The sequence below is a fragment of the Mobula hypostoma genome, chromosome 22, assembly GCF_963921235.1.
Source record: "Mobula hypostoma chromosome 22, sMobHyp1.1, whole genome shotgun sequence".
Lineage (NCBI taxonomy): Eukaryota > Metazoa > Chordata > Chondrichthyes > Myliobatiformes > Myliobatidae > Mobula > Mobula hypostoma.
In genome coordinates this window covers 37,312,882-37,330,138 of record NC_086118.1, presented here as the reverse complement: position 1 = coordinate 37,330,138, position 17,257 = coordinate 37,312,882, and the positions used below count along the sequence as shown (strand labels likewise).

The window sequence follows — 17,257 nt, the reverse complement described above, 5'->3', positions numbered from 1 at the left end:
GCTGCATCCAGAGCACTCAGGCTTTGGTCGCATAAACAAGTAGAAAGGCAGTTTAAAATAGTTTTCAGATACTTATTAATGACAATCTTTCCATCTCAAATGTGGAAGTGGTATGATTGCATTGCTTTCAGTTCCAATGGCAACTCTTCAAATGATGAACCAGACGGTGCTCGTCAAATCAAGTTTAATTATCATTCAGGCCAGACATACATAGATACAGCTGAACGAGACGGCGTTCCTTTGGGGCCAAGGTGTAAAGCATTAAAAAATAACAAGCAAACATTCAAAAAAAGTGAGTAACACATTCAAAGAAGCATATCACTCAAAAAAAAACATATATATAGTGCAAGACCCTGAGTTACAATGTCTGACAATTGATGGTACAGACTAGCAACAGTGTACAGTTGCACGCAATCCAACCTGTCATTCCACCGTTCAGACATGGGAGGGCAGCACTGGTGGGCAAGGCGATGCCCCAGCTGAACTTAACCACACTGTAGCGCTTCCGTGTCTCCCACCTGGTGTGTAGCAGCAGGCAAGCCCGAGGCTTGTGGCCTAGTTCTCACTACAGCTGAGGCTATACAGCTCCTATGTCGACTGTCCCTCCATCCAACAAAGGTAACAGACCTGTGGCAGCTTAGATTATCACTGTCCAACAGAGTCTTGTGATCGCAAATGAAATATCCGAGACAATCTCGCACGGTTATACTACACTGACTTTGATGCCTCCGAGTAGCAGGCAGCAATATGGTCTGCAGCCATGTCAGCTCCTCCAAACCCAAACCAGCTCCTTCGATATCCCAGCTCCTTCAACACCATCCCGGCCTCGGCTGGCCCCTTCAACACCTCAGCCGGCTCTGCTACCGACAACCAGTCCAGCTACTCTGATCAACGAGCAGCTCACTGATGGAATAGCCCTGCAGGGTGCAATGTTCTTGGAGTAGACTTGTCTTTGGAGCGTAGAAAAATTAATTTTACAAAGGAAAACAACATTATGTACATCAACATTCAGAGAACATTGAAATTTGATCCAATGAGTGGGATGTAAAATGAACACCATCTGCCAGGCAAAGACTGTTTGCCAACAAAAGGGTTTAACCACCTTCACCTAAAGTTCAACAGCGTTAAAATCAACACATTTCCCATCATCAACATCCTGGGTGTCACTATTGATTAGGATCTTTACTGATATAGCCAGAGTATTTGTATGGCTACAAGAGCAGGTCAAAGGTTGTGTACCTGTTGTTCTGAGGTGCAAGTCAGGAGTCCAATAGAATTCTTTCCATTTGCCTGAACAAGCGTAGTTCTAATGTACATTTAAGAAAAAGCCCAACACCATTGAGGACACAGAAGGTTGCTTAATTGAATTTTCTATCCATCATCTTAAATATTTATTTCCAAACACAACCATCGATACAGCATGATTTGCAAAAAGACCTGCAGTTAATTATAATAATTCTTGAACGGCACTTCCCAAAGTTGTGATCTCTATTGCCTAGAAATCAAAGACCGTCCTCCATGTCATGAATTTTCCTGGTCTGAAGTTATACTGGATTTCTTTCTTCTTTACTGGATTGTGGAACTCCTTCCCATTGTAGCTTGAGACTACCTTCATCACATGAATTGTATCACTATGAATGTGGCTCCACCCATTTCACGATGGGTAGTAACTGACTTTACCTGCAGTGACCCATGAATGGTTTAAAATGTTTTTTCCTTACATTCCTATGTGTTGACTTATCAATTCTGTGTCACCTCAACATGTAGCTTCAAATTACATATGCTTGTCATTAGTCTGGCTCTTACAATCAGCAATTAAAATTGTTGTTGTTTTTGTTAGGTTCTACCAGCGATGCTATTCTTAATAAAATACAGAAAGCAGCAGAAGCAGTAGTGAACGTTGTACTTCCTCAAGAAAGCCCCAGAAACTATGGAAACAGTTGCAATGGCGAGGGCTACCAGCCAGTGCTGTCAAACTCCTCTGAAGCAAAAGAAATAAAACCTAAAAATCCTGTTAGTGCACAGAGTGCAAAATGTAAGTTAATCTTCAGGCACTAGACAGTTTTCATTTTGTTGTTGCATGAATGAAATCACTGGAGAGAGTTACTCGTAAATACAAAGCAGCTTCTTTATTCAACAAAACAAGGTACAGCAGGCATCATACCAAGACGCTTTCGTTGGAAAGGTCTGCTGGCCCAATGTGGGGCTCGATATTTATTTGCTAAATACAAAGGACAATTTCATATTTACAAGTATAGACAATGCTTTCCTTTGAAGCTACATACAAACTTCACACCTTCTGATTCGCATCCATCCCACAGGTGCCAGCAGTGTCTGGACTGGGCTTTTAGGAATCCATTGTTCCAAACTGAATCCACGATACATTTATTTGGTATTTTATATGCTAAACATAAAGGACAATTCCATATTTACAAGGTATAGATAATGCTGTCTTTGAAACTACATGCAAACTTCACACCTTCTGGTTCACATCCATCCCACAGACGCCAGTGTCGTCTCTGGACTGGGATTCACAGCTTTTACAAAATGCATTGTGACAAACTAAATCCACAATACATTGTCAAGGAACAGAAGCCTGGTGGCCAAAGCCATTTGCTAAATGTAAATGACCTAAACCCAAAAATTACTCTAACGATTTGTACATCAACTCACACTTGAACAGTGTACTGATGGACAAATGAAGCTTTAATTTCTTCTCCCTTCTCATTTCTTCCGTATGCTTCAAGCTGATTGACATGCTTAACCTGAAATGAACTATATTTTTAAAAACATCTTTCTCCCGCAATGTCTTAGATTAACCTGTCTTGGCCTTTAGCTTGTCTTTAAAATGTAATCTTTATACAAATACAACAGCAGAGATTTACTTTTGAAATCTAAAAGAACGTGAACATTACAACACAGTACAGGCCCTTCAATGCACAAAGTTGTGCCAATCTGTTAACCTACTTCAAGATCACTATGACCCTGCCCTCCCACATAGCCCTCCATTGTTCTTTCATTCATGTGCCTTTCTAAGGTTCCCTTAAATGTTCCTAAAGTATCAGCCTCTACCACCACCCTTGATAGCTTGTTCCACACACTTACCACTCTCTGTGGTTAGAAAAGTACCTCTGACATTCCCCCCTCCTCTATTTTCCTTTAAAAGTTATGCCCCCTTGTATTAGCCACTCAAATATCGAGGGATTACCATGTTTGTCCTACAGTTATATTTTGTCCCATTATTATTACTTCTATTCCTTTATAGTGTCTCGTCGTCAACCCGGTCAACCAGGCGGAGGCTGGGAAGAAAGTGACAGTGGGCACAGTTCCCAGAATTCGTCACAGACTAATTATATTTCAGATGGCAGCAGTGGCAAAGCCGCTACAGACAGCCAGTCAGGAGGCAGCAGAGAGAGTGGGGACTTGATGGAAAGGTACATGACAATTTAATGCCAGCCTTTGTTGGAGTTAATATAAGCACAAATGTGGGCCTTATCGCTGATCACAGAGCATCAACAAACGTACTTGAAAACAATAGAAAAGTTAACAGTTGGAAGTCTGGGAACATAAACAACTGGTGAAAAAGACTTGTTGCATGGAGGATTGCGTACAGCGAACTGGATTTGTGTTTTTCTTTTCTGTGCGGCTTCAGCTCACAGTTATCACTGGGGTGAATGGAGCAGCTGAAGTATACTCAAGTTAGGCAGAAAAGTAAACTATGAGAACATGCAAAGTCAGTTGACCCACAGGTGACAGATGGAGTGCAGTTGCCAAGCAATTGGAAAGCACAGTATGGGGAAAAAAGATCCAGTTTCAATTTTACCTCTGGAAATTAAATCGGTAGTAATTTCTAGATGAAACTGTACCAATCATAATATGGGGCCAGTCACTTTAGTTGTGATCCCCTCTCATCTGACATATCCCCCACATTTGCAGACACTATAAATCACACACAGCACACACACAAAATGCTGGAGGAACTCAGCAGGTCAGGCAGCATCTGTGGAAATGAATAGATCATCAACGTTTCGGGCTGACACCCTTCTTCAGGACTGAAAAAATGCCAGAACCACAAATCAAACTGGGCATTATCAATACTGCACAGAATGTTCATCAAGGGAATGGTCCTCCTCAAAATAGGAGTACGTATGCATTAGTTCATTGCTTTTCTTGCCTTTTAAAGGGATTCTGGCAGATGGAGAATGGGTAGGAGCCAGAACATGCTCACAGTTTGAGTCCACATTATCCTTCCTCCAGTAGTTACTGCAGGGATGCTTGTTCATTGAGATCCTCATGGCGACACACTGTTACGAGATATGTTGTTAATAATGTGACAGTGAATTAGTGACCTCTGGTAAGGAGGCATCCCTGCTTCCAGAGAACAATGTGACGGTGAATAATGACCTCCAGTCAGGAGGCAATCACTGCTTCTAGAGAGCTTTCTGAGTCACCATATCCCACCAAGATCTCTGTGATGAACAATGCTGAAGTTTTCCAAGTCTATCATCACATTCTGCGGATAGCTTTTCTAACAAGTTCTGTTATTCTCCAAGCTTCTTTCTTTTAAAGTGGCTAATATAATATAATGGATACATCTTTTGTTATCTATTTACTTAATAGCAGTGAGGACAACAAACATTTTGACCTAATATAGCTTAGCAAATTTCACAGACAAACCAAAATTTCATTTATATTTGGAATTTTTTTTGAAGGTTTAAGCTGTCTTATGAATCTCTCTGATTGTTTGTTAGAGTTGAATCAGTCAACTTGAATGACTGCATGCAAGAAATAAGTTTGGTGAACAACCTGACCCAAGGGTCTAATGTGTTCCTGACCAGAGATGAAATGCAGCATTTTATCAAAGAGTGAGTATGTTTCAGTTAATGAGCCACTTAAACAAGTCACATGTATGAGTATGGGTTAAGTAATCATCAGTAAATTTTTACATATTTAACGTACACTTTAATGGACTCATGGTAGAAACCTGATACATTTAAGATTAAAATCTAGATATCCTGACCTGTTAATAAATTTTGGGTTCTCATAGTTTAAATTCTGATTGAAAGTTTATAATCAGTTATCATAAGGAAATTCTTGGCAATTAATTTACAGTGTTTAAGGTTTGTCTTCAGTTCTGAGAATGGTTTTTTTTAAATAAAAGAACGGTACAGTGGCCTCATGGTCCGAGCGACCTGGCTTTGAATCTGGCTTCTGGTGCTGTGTGGGTGAAGCTTGCACAGTTTCCTGAGAGTGCGTTCATTTCCATCGGCTGCTTCGGTTTCTTACCACATCTTAGAGACATGCAGAGTGGTGGGTTAATTGGTTGCTGGAAATTGTTCCTAGTATGTTGATGAATGGTGGAATCTGTGGGGAACTGATGGGAATGTGGGAAGAATAGAATAGGATTAGTGTGGAATTATGTAAACTGGTGTAAATTAGGTCAGACTCAGTTGGCCAAAGCTGAATTCTCTCTGCCTATGAATTGAATGCAGATTTGTTTTAGTCTCCTGCCAATCTACAAGCAAAATTGCAAATCTGAACTAAAAGTTGAAAATGTGGGTAGATCATGTAGCTTTGCAAGATGGGGAACTCAGGGTTAATGTCTTTGGTCTCTTGGTAGTGTAGCCCTTAGGAATGGCTTCTAAAATTCAAACGGGAGCATTATTTCTGGGTTCAGGTTTCTGATCTTAGATTTATGTTTTAGGAACATTCCTTTCCTTCGCAATATTGAAAACCAATGGTATTTTCAAAACCATTTCATCAGGTAATTAGAGAATCCAAATCACTGAGGCCTAAGTGCCCAGCTGCTTCAGAGAAGTAAATCAAATCAGTTGTACCTTGATGAATGGCTGCTTATGGACAGAAATCACAAACAAACAAACTCATTGTTTGTGGGCGGCATAGTAGCGTAGCATGCCATCTGCAAGACTGGGGTTCGATTCTTGCTACTGTCTTTAAGGTGTAAGGAGTTGTGAACATTCTCCCTATGACTGCAAGGGTTTTCCTCCCACATTCGAAAGACGTGTGATTTAGGGTTAATGAATTATGGGTATGCTACGTTTGCATCGGAAACGTGGCAACACCTGGGGGCTGCCCAGCACAGTTCTCACTGATTCGATTTGACTATGTTTCGATGTACATGTGATGATAAAGCTAATCTTTATAAGATAAGAAATTGGTATCATAAAAGACCAGCTGGGAAGCACTGCGTCCTAAAGCAGCCCATGCTCATCATGAATCCGTTTCTCCTAGAAAAGGTAAAAGACTAGCAGAAAAAAGCTTAGACTAATTTAAGAGAAAGAAAAGGACATCACCAAAGATATTTCATATAGAAAATGTATTTCAGCATTAATCATTTTAACAACTTAACTATTTTAAACTTTGTTCTAGGAAATTACTTTGTTTTGCAAAAATTATTTTGTAATAACTCGCTGTATTTTTCTGACCACCCTCAGGTGTGCATTACTCAACTGTGAAGCGGTTGTAGAGCTTCTCAACGAGAAACTGAAGGACCCCTCTGATATTGTCAACATGGTATTTTCTGTGAAATTTTGAACTTTATTTTCTGTTAACAGAAGTTTCTTTGTACTTTATCCTTGAAAGTCTCAGAAATATCACAGTTCATATAGATAAGGTACAATGCGAATGTAGGCCTTTTTCAAAACTTGCTAATACGTGCGCTAATAATAATAAACCACCATCTTGTGCACGAAGCCTGGAATTTGACATCCAGTGCGATAATCAGTTCTTTCTCAGCAATTGATAGTCCTAGAACTAGACCTCCACAGACAGCTTGGATTCTTTAAATCACATCTGTTTAAAAATAACTGCAAGCAAGTTATACTTCTTTACTTGTTAAGTTCTTAATGTGTGTTTGGAGACATTGCTTGCCCTCTTTTAATATAATTTTTCTGCTAATTCTGTTTGCTGAAGCGATCAATGAGCATTCTTACCACCCTGATGTGCTCTGATCTGTTATCAACTGACCAAATATTTGCAATCACCCACAAATGCTTGCAACAGTTGAGTGAAGGTGAACCAGGACCTGTGACCAATCGAGCCACAAAGGTAAGTTTTCTGTCAGTATCAGCCATTTACTGTGGTTAAGAAAATATTTCCCTAAAACTTTTGAGCATTTATAATATTTTAAAATGTTCTCCATATGCCTTTAATTTTAATAAGTTTGAGTAATTCAAGTCTAATGTTCATGTTCTAGCCTAAGAGTCAATGCTGTAGTTATTCAATGTTAATATTTCACTCTTCAAAATTGTACTGTATATTGTTATTCAATTTTATTTTCTTTTAATTATTCTCCTTATTGACCTGTTGTTTGGTCATTTTACCTTAAACTATATCATCCCAGTCAATTGGAATTTATAATATTTTTATAAATTATACTTTGATATATGAAGATATAAATCTTGTTAGCTGATTATTACAGTCCCACACTTTAGAACACAATGGAATAGTGCCCTAAAATGAGATAGGATCTTGTTCAGGTGAATGTAGCAGAATTTCGGTAAGAACAAGGAAATCGTATGGCTAAAATTCTTCCTTCCACCACCACAACCTGAAACAATCCTCCAGATGATTTATAATTTTTATTGCTTGGGACTGTAGTGTACTCGATTGCTTCCATATTTACTTACACATACATTAGTGACTGTATTTCAGAATTACCTCTGGCCTGCCTGATGCGGTTTGGAGACTTAATACAGGTTGACCCCACAAATCCAAAATGATTGGGACCTGTGATGGATTAATGATTTTGCCGAATCACAGATGGTTAGGTTATGGTTAAATAGACAAACACCTCTAACCACTTGATGATCTCCTCACCCTACCTTTAAAGTACCCTGTAAATAGTACCAAGGATTCTTATTTTGGATGCGCAGAGCAGTTTTTTTTTAAATCAGCATTTTCTTACAATTTTTGTCCAGTGTCACAATAGGCTCTCTCTTCTGAAACAGAATAATGTTCGAACCATTCCAATGTAATGTCAGTTGTAATCCATCCTTTTTTGCTGGCACATTATTTACTGGAAACTACTTAATACCTTTGAAGGCTCTGGATGAAATTTTATGCCATGTCGCTGCTTGAAACACTGAAGCCACTCTTCCCTGTAATCACACTCATATTCCAGTCCTAATTCTTAATCAACTAATTTCACTTGTTCCTTCACTATCTCTCCTGACAGTTCTACATCTTCACTAACGTGGAGTTTAAACCACTTTATGTAGTTGTGAACATCTTCCATCTTTCATTGTTTTCATTATGCACGCATTTTTTTTAGATTCACTGTCAGCAAAAAACTGGAGCAAATTTTCTTCTTGTTTCTTTGTATCACAAACTGTGATAGAGCCAATGTTATACAAGTTGCATATGCTTTCCACAGACACACCACTGTCGAGTTTTTTCAGAACTTCCACCTTGTATAGATAACGTATGGTGTACCACGAGAAGCACTTCCTTTATTCAATGAAGACATGACTGTGGCTAGATAAGCACAGGTTATAAAAATAAATGCAGAATAAAAGACTTGCTTCTTTTAGTGACCGTGTCAACAGCTATTTCTACTAATGGCACTAGCAAAACAGTGGCGACGGGGGAAATTTGAAATTAGGCTGGCAAAAATTATGTCCAAACCAGCAGTGGAACCGGATTACTGATCGCCTGATTTGCATACACTTAATATATGTTCTTCCTTGACGGTGATTGAAGTATGCACGCAGAATTTTCCCTTTTCAAATAAAATTGTACCAAGGGTAAAGGTTCTTGGTACTGCACAGAAGAGCTTTCAATAGAACACAGAAAAAACTTAAAGACTCTTTCTGGACATACACTCACTGCCAACATTATTAGGTACACCTGTACATCTTGTTAATGCAATTATCTAATCAGCCAATCATGTGGCAGCAACTCAATGCATAAAAGCATGCAGACATGGTCAAGAAGTTCGGTTATCATTCAGACCAAATATCAGAATGGGGAAGAAATGTGATCCAAGCGATGTTGACCATGGAATGATTGTTGGTGCCAGATGGGTATCTCAGAAACTGCTGATCTCCTGGGAATTTTATGCACAACAGTCTCTAGAGTTTACAGAGAATGGTGTGAAAAACAAAAGCATCTAGTGAGCAGCAGTTCTGTGGGTACAAACACATTGTTAATGAGAAAGGTCAAAGGAGAATGGCCAGAGCATAGAAAAGTGAGGAAGGCACCATGAGAATAATTTGCGTGGTTGTGAAAGAGCATTTCACAATTCATCTTCCTGTCTGACGAACTTGCAATATAAAATATGTGATCTCATAAACTAGAACAGCTTCTGGAGTTGGTCTCAGAATGTTTTGGATATGATTCTTGCTCCAGAGCATAATCCAGGGACTTCTACTAGTCACACTTTTGGATGTTTGGGTTTAACTGAGATAGTCACTTGGTTGGAAAGCTACAAAACTCTCCTGTGGTTCCATGGATTTCCAGCATAACCACTGGAAGATTGCCAGAATATTCCACAGAAACTGTTTAAGAAAGATGTTAGTTAATGGTGGTTCTGTATTTTTGTAACAGCCAGTTCACTGTTGATGTGATCCAACCTGCTGAAGGGTACTTCTGGATTAATTGATAGGAACATTGTTGGGAGAGCCCAGGCAAATTCTGTCCACAATGGTTCTGAGACCCAGAACGATGTAAACATGGGACAGATTGGACCAAAGTTTTGCTGGCTCTAGCTTCTGTGTTGCCATGCTGCCTACTCTGCACTCCCTATGCGGGTCAGGACTGGGCGCAAATTCTACTGTAGCCATCATAATACTAATCCAAGGAGTGTACAATCAGCTACAAATGGTTAACTTTGAGAAAGCATTGCCATAGAAACTTTTCCAGCCAAAAAAAGTTAATCAAAGGAGGAAAGTTAGTTGGAAGTGGGCAGGAAATGTTCTCATATTATTAATGTGTCCATTACTTGCAGGAATGAAGACCGCTAAGCTTCAGAGGATTCAGAAAACATTAACATTTTCTTCATTTCTTTTAAAGATACTGAGGCAGTTTCAGGCTTTGAATGGAAATAAATCAATAACACAGGTTTCATCATCAGAAATCTCTCAAGCTGTTTCCAGTGGCAAACACTGTCGAGTAACTGTAACCCCTTTAATGGGACTCACCTCAGGGATGAAAGAGAAGATGATGGTTCCGCCACTTCAGTTTCATATTGACTCAGAAAAGATTTTCCCATCAGAGAAAACACAGGTATCATTATTGTGCTTACCTTCATCTTCACAAGGAGCAGAGACGCAGGAAAACAAAGACTCATTATTTCCACCATCAGAATGCAAAGCTCAAAATACAAACGTGACTCAAAATACATCCTCTGTAGTGGGTGCTGAGAATAGAAACCCACCTGTAAACCTAAGTACGCTGCCACCAACAGGCAAGCATAATTTCCATAATGAACAGCAAACCAGACTAACTGAGAGCCAGAGCACAATCCCTGAGGACACGACAGACAATAGACCCTCTCTGTTTACTGATATGGTTCTTGTGGCACATGAAGCAGCTCGCCCATGTCTGAAGGCCTGTGTCAACCAAGGATTTTCGAGTGAAATACTGAGTGTAACAGAACAGAATAACATGTGCAGTAAGACAGAGGTGAAGCTTGTGTGCAGTAATCTTGAACAGACCGACTCTGAATCTAACCAACCATCTGCATTCTCATTTCTTAATACACCTTCATGCAGTGGATGAGTTCTTGTGTCAACTTAGCCATAAATTAAGGTGAAACTAATATTGCACTTTCCCTCACAAGATACTTTAATTTCTGTTCCTGCTCAGACACAGAACTTTGCCTTACCTGTTTATCGAAGCCTTGGTTTCAGAATGCAGTATTTGTACACTTGGGTGACACAGAGCTATGAATATCATCAAGCAGAAAATTTGAGGTCACCATTTGTAGCTCAAATTGAGACAGATTTGAAGCCAAGTGATTAATTTTGTGCCTTCAAAATACTACAATGGAACATTTAAGTGTGACTATTGAATGTGGCCGTTTAACATTAAATTTGTTTGTGAAAACATTTAATTGCACGTCATACATTCTTTTGCAGCATACTTGGACTCTATATAAATGAAACTGAAAAATATTTATTATTTATGTAGCTTCATATCACAATAAAAGCATGCTCCAGAAGAACATGATAAATAAAAGATATAAAAAAGCACAAGAGCAGATTTCCTTTATCTAGTTGGGCTGCCAACTGTTATGGCCAAGTATGGAATGAAATGGTTTACAATTTTGAAGATGGTTTCTGACAACTGTCTGCCTATTCAGTTTGAGAAGGAATGGATTCTTTGTATTGGAAGTGCAGCTGAAATATGTGTGTTTTGATGTATTGCAAGTTGTGGTAGCCTAACTTCCTGCTTTATGGCAGCTGTAGATTACACTAGGTATGTCACAATCAAAAATAAAACTAAATATTCTTAAAGGACTACATCCTGAAAAATAACTTTTAGATTTCATCTGTTCTTAAGTTTGCTGAGTTCCTTTGCTGACATTTTATCTGAGACAAACACACCCGTGTGTTTTCAAAAGCTGATACAATATTTATTGGTGATAAATAGCAACAAGTAGACATTTAATTTTGTCATGTGTATCAAATCTGTAAATTTTCATGTGCAGTGTAATCCAAGGATACAGTGGAATTAAGAATGAGGAAGATGTCTGAAGACAGGTTCTTAAGCAATATAAATTTAAAAAAAACATTCTAATATATCAGATTGATTTGCTTTGCTATTCTTTCCCCATTTTTTTCTGCAAGTATCAATTACCTGTACTGATCACTACCAGTTTTGCACAATTATTCTGCCAACTCTGCCATTATCCAGTTAGTAAAAAGGAAATGTTATTATGCAGAGATTCCTGCATGATATATTTTTTCTTACTGGAGTGGGGAAACATCAGCCATGGGAATCAAAAGTAATAAGGCTCGAAAACTAGAGCAATTGCCTTTGTAGCCAAGACCTGTGGATTTTGCCAGCACTTTCAATTGAGGCGAGCAATGTTCAGCCATTTAAACGACTGTAAACCTTGGAAGTTCCCATGTAATCTATCAAGTTCTTGGGACTCCAGTCATATGGCCCAGTCTTCCTGAGAATGCTTCATTTAAGTTTGAAGAAAGCACTTCTGAGAGACTCTGCTAATGAATTATCTGAAGTGATGGTACTAATTTACCATCACGTGTGATTTCAACATAAGAACATCTAGGACCTACATGATAAAGTTGTCATCTATTGCTAATGGAACTGTTACCTGCCTCTACCAACTCCTCCCAAACATTTCTCTTTAGTATTTTTTGCATTTCATTTTCAAAGCAATCTGCTTAGGATTTTAAAATATAGTAGATTCTAGTTAACTGGGCCATCAGTTAATTGGGGTAGCTGCTTATTTGGGGCAACTCTTAAAGAACAAAAAAAAAAATCAGGAAAATAGGCAGTGTTCTCTTCATTTATTTGGGACAGGGGACGTTGGAGAAGTTTCTAACTAGTGTGAGTTGTCTGCACTTTTGGCTATTAAAGACTGCACCATGCTTAGAATGAACAGTTTTTAAATAGCAAATCGTAAACATGAGAAAGTCTGCAGATGCTTGAAATCCAAAGCAACACACACAAAATACTGGAGGAATTCAGGTCAGGAAATGAACAGTCAGTCAATATTTCAGGCCCTGAAGCAGGGTTTCAGCTGGAAATGTTGACCATCTATTCAATTCCATAGATGCTGCCTGACCTACTACGTTCCTCCAGCATTTTGTGAATTTTTAAACAATATCAGCTGTGTGTGTTTGTGTTCAAAAAGCAGCGATTTTTTGTCACATAGTTGATGTAAAATAAGCAGCAAGCCAATTTGGAATTGTTTGGCTCACTGCAGTTTCAAGCATTCAGGCTTGGAGATACCAGACATGGCCAGGAGTGAAAATGAAATGATTTCGCTTCAAGTTAGGAACCATAAAGAATTTGAAGGTATCTCAAATAATCTTGAATGTTCAAATGAAAAATGAAGGTTTGGAGGATGCAATCATCAAAAGCATAGTATTAAGGACAATCTATTATCTAGATCATAGATTTCTCCACAATTTTTTATAAGGTTAACAGTTTTATAGTACCATGGAAGCATTGTTAGTGCTTTAATTTGTTCTATAATTGATTTATTTGTTACTCAGCTAAACAGTAGTTTGTCTTCTTTAAATACATTTTTAACTATTTCCATGAAACTTGGGCTAATTAGGGAAGCTGCTTAATTGGGCCAAAATGCACCGGTCCTGTTGTGCCCAGTTAACCAGAATCCACTGTACATATCTACATTGGGATCATTTTGTTCTGCTTTTCCTTAAGAATAGAAAGAATGCTAATATCATGAAGATTTTGTCTCACTTTTCACTGCATGTTATTTGAACAGCTCATGGGGAAGAATGAGTTATTTTAATCTTATAAAAATTGTGGAGAAATCTATGATCTATAAATAGACCTTAAATCCAACGGCACCAGAGAACTTCTTAGTTTAGCATCAGTAAGATTTCTAAACTGGCGGTCTATATTGCCTCCATGCTGTTCAATATCTGTCTTGTATGTCAGCTGTGGCTCATTTATTAGCCTATACTCATGTTCAACGAAGTGAGGTTGAGTTAAAGTTGCACTTTACAAATGCAAGTACAAAAAGCCAAGTTAACCATTGACTCTATAGTACTGAGGGAGTGGCTGCAGAAGCAGAGATAACTGATTTTGCTCAAGACATTTAAATCTGCCTGCTTTCTAATACATACACTATAGACCTGATAATCGTACCGCTAAGTGTGCGGATGTCTGTCCCTGCTGTTCTATCCATTATTTTATTCCCGCAACTTCACTTAGATAGCTTGGTATTACTACATTTTTTGTGGGAGATTGTAGATCCTCAGTTAGTGACTATTCTTCCAAATGTAAATACCATGGAACCCTAGTGGGACACAAAAAACAGTGTATCAGCAGAAGTTATTTTTAGGTGAACAGTGAATATCACTTTCTTTCCTACAACCATAGAATACAACAGCAAAACAAAAAGCACTGTTTTAAAACCTATATTCACAGAGATGTATATCCAAATTTATAGGTGAGAACACCTAAATTACAACACAAATTAATTTACAAAATGTCTTCAGTAACATTTATATAATATTCATACCCAACTTATACCTGGAATTCAATCTTATCAGACATCTCAGCTACTAAATCCATTACTCGGTTCTTTGGCCAACTATCAGAGAGCATAAGGCATCACAACATTCACCAATTTGGTTTTCTTTCTTCCTTTGAGCCAGAACCACACCTTTAGTTCATAACATGAATTAATTAGCCATTTCTCAGTAATATCACATTGAAGATCAATATAGCTAAAATTCTTCACCTTTCTCAATGTCCCAAATCTTAATGTATTTCAGATCAAATGCAAATACTACCATAAGACCACTTAAAATATGAAGAATCAAATGAGCTATTAGACTAAAATAAAGTATCACAATTTGCTATCAGCTGGAACTAAGTTTCCACAATGTATTGAACAAAGGCAATTTCAAAGGTAAACATATTAAAGAAGGGCCAATATCAAGAAACTGGCAGTGCTTTCAATAACTCTGAAATCAAAGACCAAGGCATCAAAAATTTAAGTAAAATAAATTTTATTTCAAAATTGTTGAAAGCAAGAAATGGATTTCTCTTAAAAAATGAAGTTTCTACAATAGGCTTTGCCAATATGAGATCTTGAATAGTCATGAATTTTGTTACAGCTTAAATGTCCAAAATACCTATTTTAAAATTTAAAACAAATCTAATCTGTGCAAATCCACTTACTTGTATGTTGCATGTATGAGGATAAACAAAGACCCTCAAATTACACTTACTGGTTAAAATTAAGTCCTGAAATGGTTACTGAATGCAAGCCAAGTTAGATCAGTAAAGTATTTTATTATTCACCAGGAACTGGTGTCAAAAGTTGCAAACACCACATTTGAGGTACAGTGTTCTGTTTCCTTTCCATTGTGGCCCTCCACGTATTGCTCTAATGAGATTTATTGATGACCTAACTAGCAATGTAACATCTACCACTTTGAACATACTGCTTGATGAAAAAAAAAATAACATTTTTAAAAAGTGTACTGGCTCTTCATTTTAAAACCTTGTCCATATTATCTTTTTTACTTGCTGCCTCCCTAATGTGCATCATCTCAACGCCACAGTGAAATGATTGTAGAGTAACTGCAAGCAGAGACCAAACCGACATACTTTAAGTTATTATTTGCATTTTATCCTGGGCAAAGTGCAAATAAATCCTTCAGAAAGGATGCATTTCATCCTTTAAATTATTTGCTGTGATTGTAGATCTCAATGAGATGCCTGTTGTAGTACTTCCCCAGATGATAAAGAAAATCAACTGTAATACTCTCAAGTTCTGCCATAAGAAATTCTAACTTAAACTAAAGTTGGTATCAATATAGTATTTTTTTTATCATCCAGAAGACTAATTTCTTACTTAATATCAACATATGTACTCATTTAAAATGTTTTCACTTTAAAATGTAGTCACTTGTTCCCAATTCAAATTGATCAGTGATTTATTGAAAAATATGAGTGCAATTAAACTGTAGAGCCCATGAACACTTAAGAACAAACTGATGAATTTACTGACAAGTAAAAGTTATTTAAAACATTTTAAAGAGCAAGCTGTCCAGAATCTTAATGTTATAATATTCTGAACTGTTCCAGGCTGAACCTGATCTTTAATACAGTGGCAAGTTAAAAAGGATGCAAATAATAAATAAAAACTGCACAGAGTGCTGTGCAACAACACCAGATCTCATGGCAAGTTAGTGTCAAAACTAACATTCACGTACTCTGGACTTCCACATCACTGTATTCTTGATTGTATTTCAAATGATCTTATTAAATTTTATTGAGCAAAAACGGTTACAATAATTTTGCAGATTTTTTCTGAAGGATAAATTTGGTAATTTTAGTTTTACAAATAAAGTTTCAGTTCTACAACAAATTAAAAAAAAATCCCTGACGAAAATCAAATTTGCAGTTCCATTCTAAATTAAGATTCAGGCTGGTACACCCTGAGGCTTTCATATAAAAACAGGAATGTCATTAAGTGTGTCATTGACTAATACTTGAGAAATGCTTTTATTCAAACAACAGTTAAATAACTTAAGATAACTATTTAATTTTATTTTCCTATTGCCCTCAAGTTGTGACTCTTGATAGGTTGCCTCTCTTATACCACCCAACTGTCAGCAGTTTTTGACCACACAATTCTTTGCTACATGAACACATCTGCTATGGATAATCAGTTAAAAAAAGGCCTTCGACTCTTTGCAACCAAGATCAAATAGTAACAAAAACTAGGGAATCAAACCTCAAACCTCCAGACCAGCAGACTAATTTCTCAATTTTCTCACAACCATCAATTTCATTTGCATGTTAAAGCTAAAATACACTTCTCTGGGAATGGCTTATAACTGTAACCAAGGGTACTTGTTCTGCTTTAATGCAGTTTAGGGTGCTTTCCAAATACAATCTCAATGAAAGAATAATATAACCATGGATTGAAAGAACCCATTTTGATTTTTTTTTGTTACATAGGATCCCAGATCAAATCTCATGTACAAGCCTAAGGCAGGAAACTAAAAAATGTACTATATGCACTTTATGGTCTCTCAAAGATCTGCTTGTAAAGTAACATTCCAATCCTAGTGGAAATATACATTTGTTTTTAACACCTTCAATTTGGCTGTAAAGCAGATTCATATTTCTTTTTTTTAAATACAATGGAAATACAAAACCATTTCTTTGACCAAGTTGAACTTACTGTGTACGAAATATAAACACCATCACATTATTTCTCATTATAAAACAACTCCAACAAATTTTTGCAATATTATTGGGAAGACTTTGCTCAATTGTTGACTAATTCTTCAGAGAATAGATTTACTGAGTCAGATTTGTGCCACAGGGGTAAATTAAGCAATCAAGGCTACAGTTGTGCTGTTATAGTCCCCACAAATTTGATATTAGTTATGTCCAACGGCATTTGAAGAGTGAAGAGATGGTATTATTTTAAACCAAATGGAGCAAAAAGGAAAAAGATTGTGCAATTTCAATCATCTAAATACAAACATCCACTGCAAAAAAAGTTACATTTACAGTCCCCGTCCTTCATTGAAGGCACACAGTCCCA

At 37.4% G+C, this 17,257-nt stretch overlaps 1 protein-coding gene across 1 annotated transcript in view; it reads left to right on the top strand.

Annotated features, from left to right (window-relative positions):
• Positions 1 to 17,252, top strand: part of tepsin (TEPSIN adaptor related protein complex 4 accessory protein) — a 41,188-nt gene extending 23,936 nt beyond the window's left edge. Inside the window, exons 8-13 of the mRNA XM_063074456.1 lie at positions 1,841 to 2,035; positions 3,266 to 3,434; positions 4,752 to 4,865; positions 6,456 to 6,534; positions 6,934 to 7,068; positions 10,033 to 17,252. Coding sequence (XP_062930526.1) covers positions 1,841 to 2,035; positions 3,266 to 3,434; positions 4,752 to 4,865; positions 6,456 to 6,534; positions 6,934 to 7,068; positions 10,033 to 10,740 — 1,400 coding nt within the window. The 3' untranslated portion in view covers positions 10,741 to 17,252. The remainder of the gene's footprint in view (positions 1 to 1,840; positions 2,036 to 3,265; positions 3,435 to 4,751; positions 4,866 to 6,455; positions 6,535 to 6,933; positions 7,069 to 10,032) is intronic.
• The last annotated feature ends 5 nt before the right edge of the window (positions 17,253 to 17,257 follow it).